The sequence below is a fragment of the Ovis canadensis genome, chromosome 4, assembly GCF_042477335.2.
Source record: "Ovis canadensis isolate MfBH-ARS-UI-01 breed Bighorn chromosome 4, ARS-UI_OviCan_v2, whole genome shotgun sequence".
Taxonomy (NCBI): domain Eukaryota; kingdom Metazoa; phylum Chordata; class Mammalia; order Artiodactyla; family Bovidae; genus Ovis; species Ovis canadensis.
Genome location: NC_091248.1, coordinates 34,074,392 through 34,089,237, shown reverse-complemented (window position 1 = coordinate 34,089,237; position 14,846 = coordinate 34,074,392). Strand labels below are relative to the sequence as shown.

General features: G+C 42.0%; 1 protein-coding gene across 1 annotated transcript in view; it reads left to right on the top strand.

The window, feature by feature from the left end:
- The window catches only part of THSD7A (thrombospondin type 1 domain containing 7A), a 478,593-nt gene that overhangs the window by 446,451 nt on the left and 17,296 nt on the right, over positions 1 to 14,846 (top strand). Inside the window, exons 18-22 of the mRNA XM_069586624.1 lie at positions 2,055 to 2,199; positions 3,765 to 3,880; positions 7,294 to 7,411; positions 7,658 to 7,803; positions 8,223 to 8,397. Coding sequence (XP_069442725.1) covers positions 2,055 to 2,199; positions 3,765 to 3,880; positions 7,294 to 7,411; positions 7,658 to 7,803; positions 8,223 to 8,397 — 700 coding nt within the window. The remainder of the gene's footprint in view (positions 1 to 2,054; positions 2,200 to 3,764; positions 3,881 to 7,293; positions 7,412 to 7,657; positions 7,804 to 8,222; positions 8,398 to 14,846) is intronic.

The following is a 14,846-nucleotide window of genomic DNA, read 5'->3' as shown; positions in this document are numbered from 1 at the left end:
AGGACTGGCTGATGATGTAGGAAATTTGGCTTACCCCGGGCACATTTGTAAAGCTGCACACTCAATGTGGCATCAAAAGCATGGAAAAAATATTTAATGTGTAATTCATTTGCTGAAATATAATATGGGACAGATACATGTTTTTCAAGGAGGGATTAATTTTCTGTTCCAGTGTTAACATTGTTAAAGATGCTGATTAGCAGCCAACTGATAGAGCAGGAGCGAAACAGGGTGGCATTTGACTTGGATACAGAATAAACGGCAATAAAGAATCAATCAGCTGTTTCACAAGGGCATGCAAATAATTTTGTATTCTAATTTCATAGCATCAGGTTTGAAGTTACTGTCTCTGCTCTTAATAACCAAATGTTTCCAAAACAAGACTGTAGCATTAGGAGAATGGCAGCCGGTTTTTTAAAATTAGTGCTACCTTATATTTGTGTCCGTGTATGTGTGCACATTCAGTTCAGTTCGGTCGCTCAGTCGTGTCCGACTCTTTGCGACCCCATGAATCGCAGCACGCCAGGCCTCCCTGTCCATCACCGTCTCCCGGAGTTCACCCAGACTCACGTCCATCGAGTCAGTGATGCCATCCAGCCATCTCATCTGGGTTGTTACCTTCTCCTCCTGCCCCCAATCCTTCCCAGCATCAGAGTCTTTTCCAATGAGTCAGCTCTTCGCATGAGGTGTCCAAAGTACTGGAGCTTCAGCTTTAGCATCATTCCTTCCAAAGAAATCCCAGGGTTAGGAAAATATTAATAGCTGTTTTTCCATGGACAGAGGAGCCTGGTAGGCTGCAGTCCATGGCATCGCAGAGTCGAGCACAACAGATCAACTAACTCATACATATACACACAACCTTAATTTTTTGGGTCCAAGAAAATAGATTATAAGTTCTGTGACCTACAGTAAAATTTGTGACCTACAGTAATTAGTATGAACATATATTTTTGTGTATGGATGATGTGATGTATCTATGAATATTTGACACATAGACTCTTTTTAATCCCAGTTTTATTGAGAGATAATCAACAGACATGTTTAAGGCATACAGCATGGTGGTTTGATTACGTATATTGTGAAACGATTACCACAATAGTTTCAGCTAGCATCCATCTCCTCAAATAAGTATGATAAAAAGAAGAAAAGAATAAAGGGGGGACAATGTTCTGCTTGTGATGAGCACTGTTAAGATTAACTCTGTTAACAACTTTGCTGTATAACATATGGCAGTGTTAGCTACAGTCATCATGCTGAACTTGATGTATTAGTAGGCATGTGTCCCTACTACTTCCTGTCTTATAACTGGAAATTTGTACCTTCGACCACTTTCCTCCAGTTCTCCCTCTCCCCTACTCCTACTTCTGTTAACTGCAAGTCTGATCTTTCCCTATGAGTTTTGTTTTTTCATTTTAGATGCCCCATGTAAGCGAGAGCATGCGGTATTTGTCTGTCTCTGACACCTCACTTAGCAGAATGCCTTTGAGATCCATTCGTGTTGTCACAAATTGTAGGCATCCTCACTTTTTATGGCTGAATAATATTCTGTTGTATGATCATTCTACAGCTTATTTATCCATCGATGGACATTTTGGGCTTTTTCTGTATCTTGGTTATTGTAAATACTGCTGCAGTAAACATAGGGGAACAGATATATTTTCAGGTTAGACACATAGACTCTTTCCTTAGACATGTATCTTAACCATCTCAGGTCAGTATCCAAAGCATGGAACAGTGCCTCTTTTTCTCGATCCTGTTTGCTCAGGGCACATCACCTGCAGCAGCTGCAGTGGTGATGGTTTGGTCCTTGTGGAACCAGGACAGTGGGGCCATTCTCTGTCTGCTGGAACGGCAGGCAGCATTCCCTGTCCACAGCATCTTAGAGCCAGATGGCACATCAGAAACTCATCCAGCACCTGGACTTACAGATGAGATTGCTGAAGTTAGCCAGTGGCCCAAAGGTTCTAACTTGTGCTTCAGTGCTTGCCTTAATACATTTGCTCTTGGGTGGCCAAGTACTCACCTTTCTGAGGAGTTATGTTATTCTCTGTCAGCCTTGCAATCAAAGCAATTTCCGGCAAAGGTCAGCTGATCCCATCAGACAACCAGCTGAGGAAGGAAGAGCCTGCCCTGATGCTGTGGAGAAGGAACCCTGCAACCTGAACAAAAACTGCTTCCACTATGATTATAATGTAACAGGTACGTGAGTAGCCTTCACCTCATAAAGGCCAAATTCCATGTCTGTCAGCTTAGCAGCATTCCCAGAAGTATGGTTCACCTCCATCCACGTGTCTTTTGGACATGCTACTTGCTGATTTAGTCACTGAGTCACGTCTGACTCGTGACCCCATGGACTGTAGCCCACCAGGCTCTTCTGTCCATGGGATTTTCCAGGCAAGAGTACTGGAGTGGGCTGCCATTTCCTTCTCCAGGGGATCTTCCCAACCCAGGGATCGAACCCACGTCTCCTGCATTACAGGCAGATTCTTTACCGCCTGAGTCACCAGGAAAGCCTACTGCTTAGTCTCCCAGCAGTAATTCTGTATTAAATGAAATAAATATTTATCTGTCTTATTTTTAATAAACATCAAGATAGAGAATGAAAATATCACACAAACATTAGCTCTTAAGGCAGATTGTGAATAGTCTAAGGGTTCCTATGTAAGACATCCTCCCACTTTCAGAAGGTAGAAATAAACATCTTTCCCAAGGATATCAGTTTATTGAAAGATGTTTTTCTTCTTCGAAATATGTTTAATCATTATGAGTACTGGGACAGCAATTCTTTACGTGGGGGCAGTTCATATGCATGATTAGTCTGATGTAAAAAGCATTAGCAAGCTTATGTGTATGTGTATACACCTTCCAAATAGTGTATGAAGAGAATTTTTTAGTGTTATCAAAGGTCTAGGTAGAAAAAGATGATTGTTTTTTTAGAAGAAAAAAAGGCTTATCATAAATTCTGTTTTTCCCCCAAACCCTCATCTCATATGTCATCAAGGCATATACTCTAGGAAAGAAGAGGTTTTGGGGGGCTTATATGTCTTGGGGCAACTAAAGCTTATTTTGGAATTTTCCCCCATGTAATTTTCATGCTGAAATAAACCCCAGAAACTGTACTAAGACACATGCAGTCAGCTTGATTTTTTGTTTCTTTTGGTTTTTCTCTTCAATTTGCTTTTGTGACACAATGAAATCACAGTTCTCTGGGACAGGCTACATTTCCCTGGGAAAAAAGATAAAACAATCACCTTGCAAAAGATACTTAATAAGAGAAATAAATATGGCCAAGATGGTTTTGAAATAAATAATACATTTTACAATATCCTAAGTATGGACAGCAAGTGAAATAGTTTTATTTGGATATAACTACACAAAATGCCAGGCATTAAAATTATGATTATTTTGCTAAAACAAAAAATGTTGACATTTACATTTTTACTTTCATTAGGATAAACAGTTTCTAAGTGACATTTCACCTGCAGGCCACAGCCATTTTTACAGCATCACCAAACGACTAGCCATCAAGATGGTCAAGAGACAGCTGCCTCAGGAATAATCCCCATAGCTGTGTGCAGCCCCAGCAATTCCATTTGACTCCTGATACGTTCAAATCTGGGACCCATATGCTCTGCATGTGGGATGATTGATGGTGGGGCTTAGGAAGCAGTTGTGAATTAAATACGGGATTCAGGTCATCCGAGTTTCATTTGAAATCTGTTCCGTACATAGCCTTCTGCTCTGATGCCCTCCTTCCCTTTCAGACTGGAGCACGTGCCAGCTGAGCGAGAAGGCAGTATGTGGGAATGGCATTAAAACAAGGATGTTGGATTGTGTTCGAAGTGATGGCAAGTCAGTTAACCTGAAATACTGTGAAGAGGTGAGGGGAGGCTGTGTTATATCTTTGTGAGTAAATTCTTCCCCAATAGTCTCAATTCATGCTGAGCCAAGTGACCAGTGCTTTATGCAGCTCTTTGCCAGCAGATGTTTTCTGCTAAACACGCTCTTGAAAAGAGATTCTTTCCAGCATTACTGATTTCTACACATAATTTCCTGTATTTTGTTCTGCTGGGAGCCCAAAGGTATGCTAATTAGCCCATTCCAAAAGAAATGCTTGGGTAACAATAAGTAATCAGGTGAATAAAGGCAATAAATCTTAATCAGACTACTCATCATCTTTGGTAATTTCATATGAATTTTGTGTTGCCTGGGACACCTGCCAAGAGCCGTCATTTATTCTCTCTGTTGCAAAAACATTGACCGCATGTGGTTTGGTAACAGATTTTGATATTAGGATCTAATACCCAGCTGTGAGACTCTGAGTCAGGTCTGGGTGAGAGAGAGCTTGAAATCTAAACAAAGGAATGGAGTCTACCATTACTGTCTTTTGTTAATTCTCCAGTTTACAGAAGTAATGTGATCTTTTCTAATATGACCTTATGAAATGTGAGAAGACATAGGCGTAGTTTTCATGAAGCTGTACTTCAGGTTACAATTATTCTGTCTAATTTCCAGATGAAAAGGGTACTCATCTTCCTGACAGGTTTTGACTCCTCCTGAACTAAGGCCCAGTGGGTTCAACATGAACCAAGACAGCTAGAGCCTCCGCAGACCTGGAACACCCAGGGAGGGACTTGAAACCTCAGTAGGGCTCAGTGGACATGTGACCACAATCTCTGTCTGCCTGTCCTAGAGGTTATTATAAGCCTGTGGTAAATTATTCCAAATCTTAAGGGAAAACTCAAGATGGAAATATTTTAATCCATTTGATATCTTTGATATTATCATATAGACCTAATTTAACTTTCTATATATCTGTCCATAGGAATGGAGCTCCCAAATGCAATGAAAACAAATATAGTTAATAAATTCCTCTATCTTACCACATAATTCAGTCAATTATGGCCTTAGCTTTAATCAGAAATTTCATACCTGAATCAATTTGGCTTTGAAACTAATAACATCAAAGTAATGTGACCACTATAAAAATGCAAAAATAATATTAATAGTGAATTTTTTTTATAGTTATACACACAGGCTGGAGAGCATCCTGTGATCTGCCTCTCACATGAACCTTTTTTTGGTTTTGCAAATGCACAGGCAAATGCCCTTCTAGGCCAGAATAAAATAACAATGAATAGCTCTGAGAGCTTTTAGAAAGCTTCACCCAAAGCATATAAGTTGTGTCACTAAGTCGTGTCCGACCTTCTTACATTATCGCATAAGACCAGAGTTGAAGTATCTCATATGACTCTGGAAAAAAGATATAAATAAAGCCTTTATTTCTTAAATGAAATATGAGTAAAAGTTTGAGAAATAATTTTTGTTATCCAGAAGTCTGGATAAATTTACTTTTATGTACAAATATTATCATGTTTGAATACTATGATGACAATTAGGGAGTCAAATCATTAACACTGTAGCACACACTGTATTCAGGCAGAACAGTGCTCCTCTCGCAGGAATTGGATTAAACAATTCTTATCCCATTTTATCCACCCTATGGAAGCAGTAGAATTAAATAATAGCCCTGAGAAAAGCTGGCTGTCTTTTCTAACACTGGATTGGTTGCCTACCTACTAATACACGTGCAAACCCTTCATTCCATGCAGCAGCAGTAGCTAACTCGTGCTGTTCCTCTAACAGCCAAAAAGGAAGATGGCACTGCTCTCCAACAAAGAGGAAAATTAGGGTTAAACCCAGCCAGCATTTATATAGCACTTCTGTCTTTGATGTTTCTCAGACATTAATTTACCTGATACCTAATAATTTGGTTTCTCCTTTCCTATTCTTTGATCCCTGAACATATGTTTAGATAAATGATAGATTAGATAGATGATAGAGGAGAAAAGAAGATACAATAAATTTAAGGAACACTGCATTGTAAAGCAACTGTACTCCAATAAAAATGAAGTAATAAAAACATTTAAGAGAATAAGTAGTACAGGGTTAAAATATCTTACTGTTAGATATCCAAAATGTCTGTAAACAGACATCCTTTTTAATCCCCTAGTGAAATAAATAAGCCAATAGTAATTGAATTCTGTGATTTAAACCCTTTCTCCATGAAATCATCATGTACCTTAAAAAGCAAAATATAATTTTTATCATATCACCTTAGGGTTTCCATCTCTAATCTCTCGTGACTTCAAGTGATTTTATGAGACTTAAGTTGATATGGTAAAAGTTTTCATACCAAATGCTCAGCTTTGTCAAGTATTACTGGTGGAGAATATAACGGGAGTGCCTGCTGAGGGTTCTGGGGCATAGATCACCAATCTGATCCTCTCCCAGCGCATAACTTGGAGCCAGGAGCACTACTTGGATCACAACATAACATTTCAGAAAATTTTCCTTTTGCCATTTTCTGCTATATAGATTAGACACTGTAAGCTTATCTTTCATGTAGAAATAAAAAAAGGTCTTAAAAATCCCCAAGGATTACCAGTTTTAAAAATTGCACTTTCCTAACCTGCTCTTAATTTTTTCTATCTCAACGCTACTTTGCACCTTAGACTTTTAACATGTGTGCATACACAGTGGATAAAATCTCTTCCTGTATTATAAAGGTAGAATACTTAGGCAATGCAACCGAATGCAATAAAGTACACATTATTACGAGATGAGAGGCTAATGGCAAAATAACAATTACACCACCGTTGGCTGCTGAGTTTTAAAAGAGAAGATCTCTGTAAAAAAATTAATAAATATATATAAAATATTTGTAATAAAAATTCTAAAGGCCCACTCTCCCTTTTGAGAGAGGTAGCTGATTCAAAACTGTTGTATATTATGTTAGTACATTATATTTTGGGGTTTGAGTGGCAAGTGGTCTCTAACTTTTCTCCTTTGCTTTTCAGTTTGACATCCACATGTGAAAGTAATATCCCCCCAATGCAAGTATATGTCTGTATATTGAGGATAGTCTTGGTGTTTAGCTAGTAGAAAATATTTGTGCTTACACCTATTTATTCCTCCTTTAGGGAAATTCAACCAATATGGAGATTAAATTTTCATTTTCTATTTAAAAAGGTCCATAATATATATTACATAAATTTGCTTCTCCATTCGTCCTATTCCTTTTGCCCCACCTCTCCTGGAGTGAACCACTTTGTATTTTTAATAGTTTGGGTCTTTGTCCTGCAGACATGTTTTTACTGTATTATGCATCTTGCTTATTCTTCCTCTCCTCCCTACTCCTGTCTTGCCCTTCTTCCTGCCCGCCTTCCTTCAACACTGTACCATGGTCTTGCCTCGGCATCAGCACAAACAGATCTGCTTCTGTCCTTTCAGCTTGGCTTGGAGAAAACCTGGCAGATGAACACGTCCTGCATGGTGGAATGCCCTGTGAACTGTCAGCTTTCTGACTGGTCTCCGTGGTCAGAATGTTCTCAAACGTGTGGCCTCACAGGTTTGTTTGTGCCTTATTTGGCATTTGATTAATGGTCAAGGAGTACAAGATAAAATGTTCTTCTTACTTTAAGTCATATCAGACAATCTTCAGAAAGGTTGAATCGGGGTAGATTTCTTTCCAAAACACCTAAACCTTTCTTGTTCCTCAAACTTAGGAGAAATGTCTTTGACCCCTTCTCCGAGAAAGAAACATGCTTGATAATATAGCATATTACTAACAGTGCATCACGTTGTATCTTTTAAGGAAAAATGATCCGAAGACGAACAGTGACTCAGCCCTTTCAGGGTGATGGAAGACCATGCCCTGCTTTGATGGAACAGTCCAAGCCTTGCCCAGTGAAGCCTTGTTATCAGTGGCGGTATGGCCCATGGTCTGCATGCCAAGTGCAGGTAATCAGTCTCAAGAAGTGGTATGGAAATGTGTGTTTTTTATCTGCAGAGACTTGGTTTCAGAAATCTCTCTCAGAGCTTAGAGATGGCATGTTTCTTGTTAAAGATTTTAGTACCTTGCCATTTCATAGCTGTTTAATTAGTTTTGATAACAAGCACTTCCTGTCCCATATTTTAAAACCATTTGGAGACTGATCCATTTTAATGAAAATTTATTTGCCTGTCTTTGGCTAGAAAACAAATAAATTGTTCATTGTATGCTTTATAGCTAGTGCCCTACAGAAGTTCTTCCCTAGGGTTTCAGATGCTCCTTAAACTGCTCGTAAATCATAATCAGTGGTGCAGAGATGACTGTTGAACGATAAGCTAACTAATGAATTATTTTCTTTCCGGATTAGTCATGTCTTCCTCCATTTCAGGATGCACAGTGTGGCGAAGGGACCAGAACAAGGAATATTTCTTGTGTAGTGAGTGATGGGTCAGCTGACGATTTCAGCAAAGTGGTGGATGAAGAATTCTGCACTGACATTGAACCCACTATAGATGGTAATAAAAACGTGGTTCTCGAAGAAACCTGCACCCAGCCTTGCCCAGGTAACAACAGCAAAACAGAATTCATACTTTTGGCCATTCCTTACCAGGACCACGGTGAAGGGGTTGCATGTGTAAGCCCAAGGTGAGAGATGCCAACAGTCTTCTCATTCAGTAGTACCTGTGCAAACAGCTAGAGGCTGTAGTGCGGATGAAGTGGGCACTGCCTCCTTATTGCCAGCTGGGGGTGAAGTCCAGTTCCACATGAGCCTCTATTGACACTCACCCCCTTGGAGTTTTAACATCTGCGAAGAATGGCAGAACATACATATATTCAGGATTTCCAGAAAGAGAGAACGGAGAATGAGAGGCAGCCAGTGTTTATATACACAACACATAGAGAAGGATTTAAGTCATAATGAAAGCTTCTTGTGGGTCCTGGGTACAGCACACAACAAATTCACACCTAGATACGCTGTAGTGAAAACATAAAATGTAGGAAAATAGAGAATTTATGAAGCATTCAGAAACAAAAAAGCAGATCACCCACAACTGGAAGACAATCAGAATTATAACAGATTCGTCTTAGCTAGATGGAAGCCAAAGATAATGGAATATATTCAGAGCGTGATACAAAATAATCAACAACCTAAAAATTCTACTGCCAGCTAAATTATCATTCAAGAGTAAGAAAAAATAATGCTATGTGAGAAAACTTTCAAAGAAATCAGTGGCTCAGTGTTGGACACAGGAGTGCAAGCAAGTAAAATGTGGAAGGAAAATGCTGTGTATCAAGCGGTGTAGAAATAACTAGCAGGAAGTGATATGTTAATGATGAGGAATTTGGGCTTCATGCAGAACACCCAAAGGCAGATAGAGTCAAAATAATCGCATTGTCAAGCATGACCTTGGGCCTTCAGATCAAGGGGCAGGAATATATTTGTGGGCTAGAAAAGAACAAGACTGAGTGTGAATTAACTGTCTTTTTACATTTAATTGCTATTTTATATTCGAGTATAATTGATTTACAATAATGTGTTAAGTATCAGGTGTAAAGCCAAGTGATTCAGTTATGTACATACACACTTTCAGATACTTCTCCCATACAGATTATTTGAAAATGATGAGTAGATTTCCCTGTGTTATAGGGAAATTGGTCCTTGTCACCTGCCTGTTTTATAGATAGTAGTGTATATCTGTTCATCTCAATCTCCTAATTTATCCCTCCCTCTCACCTTTTTCCTTTGATAACCACAAGTTTATTTTTGAAGTTTATGAGTCCATGTTTTAGAAATAAGTTCATCTGTGTTATTGGTTTAGATTCCACATGGAAATGACAGCATGCGATATTTGCCTTTCTCTGTCAGGCTGACTTCAGTTAGTACCGTGATCTCCAGGTCCTTCCGTGTTGCGGCAGATGGCATGACTTCATTCTGTTTTATAGCTGAGTAGCATTCCGTTGTATGTATGTACGTGTGTTTTTGCGCATTTCTCTCTTCCTGGACGTTTAGCTTCCATGTCTTGGCTGTTGTAAACAGTGATGCCGTGAACTCTGGGGTGGGTGTGTCTTTTCCAGTCATGCTTTTCTCTGGATACAGGCCCAAGAGTGGGATTTCCAGACCATTCAGTATCTGTGTCTTTAGGGTCTTAAGGAACCTCCATGCTCTTCTCCACGTGGTTGTTAGCAATTTAGGTTTCAGCAGCACTGTGGGAAGGTTCCCTTTTTTCCAGGCCCTTCCTAGCATTTGCTCTTTGTAGACTTTCTGACAGGTGAGAGGTGATGCCTCAGTGTAGATGTGCAGATTGTATTTTATTTTTTTGTTTATTTGTTTGTTTCTGGGTTTCTTTTTTTGTCTGTGCTAGTTCTTTGCTGCCGTTTGCAGGCTTTCTCTAGTTGCGGTGTGCAGGCTTCTCATTGCGGTGGATTCTCTTGTTGTGGAGCATGGGTTCTGGATGCCCAGGCTTCAGTAGTTGAACATCTCATGAGCTCCAGCTGTGGTGCACAGGCTTAGTTGCTCCCTGGCATGTGGGATCTTCCCAGACCAGGAATCGAACTTCAACAAGGCACACTCTGAACCACCAGGAAAGTCCTTAATTTGCTTTTCTCTAACAATAGGCTATAGGGAAGACCTTTATAGGTGCTTTTTTTCTTTTAAAGAGTATGAGTAAAAATTCCCTGTTGAAATTGACTTTTTGAAAGCCTGCCCTGTTTTGAATTGTTATTTGATCATGTACCCCAGGCCATTGTCTTAAAGCAGGAGTCACTTACAGCCCTACAGTCGTATTGAGTTTTTAGTGCCCCTGAGCACGATTTCAATTTGCTGTTACTAGAAATGGCCACCAGGTGGCAGCATTTACTCTTTCCAAACTGCTTATTGGGGCACCAGAGTCAGATAAGTCCTGTTCCTGGGTTGTAAATGACAGTGGAATGTAACAGAAAAAAAGACTCAAGGGTTGTGTCTCATTATTTCCTGCCTATGTTCTTCACCCCTACCTGGATAAATCCCTAACCCTTCAAATCTGCCCTGCCAATGGTGCCATCATCTTTAAGTTGGGCACCTCAAAGGGAGGAAACTAGAGGTAGGAACCCTACCAACAGGGACTATGGAGACCTGATGACTTTTCAAAGCTCTTCCAGCCCCAAGGGTCCACCATCCTTTGGGTGCAATAGGCGCACCTGTGGAGGACTGGCCCCTAGCATGGACACTGTGCTTTCACCCAAGGGGACAAACATTACAGGTCCAACAGGGGCTCACTTGCGGGCACACTGCTGTCACCTCCCTCGGCACCAAGGACAGTCCCATTGGGGGACACAGGTTGCTCAGGCTCCAGGGTGTAACAGCAGCCGGGGTCACCAAGGCCTATGGGGAATATAGGAGAGAACTCATTTTACTTGTAAAATTAGTACTTATTTTCTTTTTGAGTGTAGTTGTGTCCCAAGGTTGAGTTTGTTGTAGGTGGACAGCAACTACATGTAGATAGACATAGATGAGTATCTAGTCTTTTGAGGAAGCTTTGCCCTCCTGGGGTATGAGAGTGGAGAGTAGGGTTTTCTGTGGTGTACCATACATAGCTCCTTGTTGATGCTCTTTTTTGAGATATATGAGTGTGTATAAGAAGATCCCCTGTAGAAAGATATGGCAATCCACTCCAGTATTCTTGCCTGGACAATCCCATGGACAGAGGAGCCTGGCCGGTCTGTGGGGCTGCAAGAGTCGGACATGACTTAGCAACTAAACCACCACCACCATGTTAATAGAAGATGAGATGGCTGGAAGGCATCACCAGTGCAGTGGCCATGAACACGGGCAAATTTCAGGAGATGGTGAGGGTCCATGGGGTCACAGAGTCGGACACGACTGGGTGACTGAACAACAATGTTATCTCCAAAGCTTCCCTGTTGGCTCAGTGGTAAAGAATCCAACTGTCAATGCAGGACCCACAGGTTCAATCCCTGGGTCAGGAAGATCCCCTGGAGAAGGGAATGACAACCCACTCAGTAGTCTTGCCTGGGAAATCCCATGGACAGAGGAGCCCGATGGGCTACATGAGGTCTCCAGATGGAGACACCACTTAGCAATTAAATCACCACCACCACAGGTTAATCCCAACGTCCTGATGTAAGCCTACCCCTGCTCTTCCCCTAACAAAATCCTAGGTGCATTTTCTAGGGCTGTGACTCTTTGTCTTCTGTAGATGAATTCCTTTGTCTCCATTTCTAGATTCCATCTAAAAGTGATACTGTGTGATATTTGTCTTCCTCTGTCAGGCGTACTTCACCTAGAATGATCAGCAGTAAGTCCTTCAATGTTCCTGCAAATGGTATTAGTTTATTCACTGAGATGGCTGAATGAACTTGTACATAAATGCGTCTTTTTCTGTTCATCTCTGGAAGGACACAGGATTGCCTTCACGTCTTGGCTATTGTAAATAGTGCTGCAGTGGACATTGGGGTGGTTTGTTTTTTCCAGTTATACTTTTCTCCAGATATACACCCAAGAATGGATTTCCGGACCATAATGTATCTGTGTCTTTAGGGTTTCAGGGAAACTCCATGCTGTTCTCTACAGCGGCTGTTAGCAATTTTTATTTTCAGCAGCAGTGCAGAAGGGTTGCCTTTTCTGAAGCCCCTTTCCAGCACTTACTCTTTGTAGACTTTTTGATGATAGCCATTCCGACGGATAAGAGGTGATACTTCTGTGGAGATATGATTTGCTTTGTCTGACAGTGGGCACTGGTAAGGATCTTTGTTGGTGCTTTTTTTCTTTTAAGAGTGTGAGTAATATTTACCTGTTAAAATGGGCTTCTTGAATGCCTGCCCTGTTTCAAATTGTTACGTGATTATGTCTTGAGGGCAGGAGGCATTTACAGCCCCAGAGGTGTTGTGAATTTTAAGAGCCCCTGGACAGTTTTCAAAGTTGTTGTTCCTGGAAATGGCCACGAGGCGGCAGCGCCTCTTCTTTCCTCATCTCTGGTTATTGGAGCACCAGAGAATGGCACCCCACTCCAGTACTCTTGGCTGGAAAATCCCATGGATGGAGGAGCCTGGTGGGCTAGAGTCCATGGGGTCGCTAAGAGTCAGACACGACTGAGTGACTTCACTTTCTCATGCATTGGAGAAGGAAATGGCAACCCACTCAAGTGATCTTGCCTGGAGAATCCCAGGGACGGGGGAGCCTGGTGGGCTGCCATCTATGGGGTCGCACAGAGTCGGACACGACTGAAGCGACTTAGCAGCAGCAGCAGCAGTAGCAGAGTCTTAGAGAGGAGAAGGCAATGGCACCCCACTCCAGTGCTCTTGCCTGGAAAATCCCATGGACTCAGGAGCCTGGCAGGCTGCAGTCCATGGGGTCGCTAAGAGTCGGACACGACTGAGGGACTTCACTTTCACTTTTCACTTTCATGCATTGGAGAAGGAAATGGCAACCCACTCCAGTGTTCTTGCCTGGAGAATCCCAGGGATGGCAGAGTCTGGTGCGCTGCTGTCTATGGGGTCACACAGAGTCGGACACGCCTGAAGCGACTTAGCAGCAGTAGCAGTATCAGAGTCTTAGAGAAAATTGTGTCCTGGGTTGTAAATGAGAGTGGAATGTGCCAGAACAATGACCCAAGGGCCTGTGTCTCATTACTTCTTGCCCATCATTCTTCACCCACACCTCTGGGCAAATCCCAAACTCTTCAGTTCTGCCCTTCGGAAGGTGCTGTCGTCATATTTAAGCCAGGCAGCTCTAAGGATGGAATCTGGAGGTGAGAACCCCACCACTGGGAGCCCTAGAGACCAGATGACTTTTAAGAACTCTTCGAGCCCAAAAGGTCCAACCTCCTTTGGGTACCCTCAGCTTGGTGTGGCTGTGGAGGGCCGGCCCGGGTGAAAGATTGTGCTTTCACCCAGAGGGGGCAAACACTACAGGTCTTATGGGGGCCCACTTGTTGGCATATCCGAGGACCGTCCAGCCTTTCACCCAAGGCTGCTCAGACTCCAGGGATGTGGCAGCAGCTTGGCTCACAAAGGCCTGAGGGGAATATAGGAGGCAATTCATTTTATTCTTAAAATTAAAATTTTTATTTGAAATATAGTTGATTTCCAATGTTGAGTTTGTTGTAGGTGTGCAGCAACTTGATAAGACAGATGAATATCTCATCTTTGGCGGGTGTTTTTCCCCATAAGGTATTAAAGTGCGGAGTAGGGTCCCCTGTGCTGTAACGTAGGCCCTTGTTGATGCTCTTAGAGATATTTGAGTGTGTATATATGTTAATCCCAATGTCCTGATTAAACCCTCCCCACCCCAGCCCTGATCTTTCCCCTTTAGTAACCCTGAGTGGTGTTTCCAAGACTGTGTCTTTGTCTTTTGTGAAGGTGTTCTTCTGTGTCAGTTTATACGTGCCATCTATAACTGATACCCTACGACCTTTGTCTTCCTGTGTCTGATGTACTTCATCTAGAATGATCATTGGTAGGTCCTTCTGTGTTCCTTCAAATGGCATTAGTTCACTCACTGGGAGGGCTGAGTACCATCCTCTTATATGTCTGTGTGTATATATATATATATATACATATCCTGCAGTGACTGCAGGATAGAGGATACTTAGAGCCCTGCAGGCCTTTGGAGTTTAATGTGCCCCGAGCACTGGTCTTAAAGTTGCTGTTACTAGAAACAGCCGCAGTGTGGCAGCACTTCTGGTTATTGCTGCCCCAGACTCAGAGAGAAGGCCTGTTTGGGGTTGTGAATGAGTGTGGAATGTGCCAGAACACCCACAGGCTTGTGTCTCATTACTCCTTGCCCATCATTTTTCACCCCTGCTGCTGCTGCTAAGTTGCTTCAGTTGTGTCCAACTCTGTGCGGCCCCATAGACGGCAGCACACCAGTCTCCCCTGGGATTCTCCAGGCAAGAACACTGGAGTGGGTTGCCATTTCCTTCTCCAACGCATGAAAGTGAAAAGTGAAAGTGAAGTCGCTCAGTCATGTCCGACTCTTAGCGACCCCATGGAGTGCAGCCCACCAGGCTCCTCT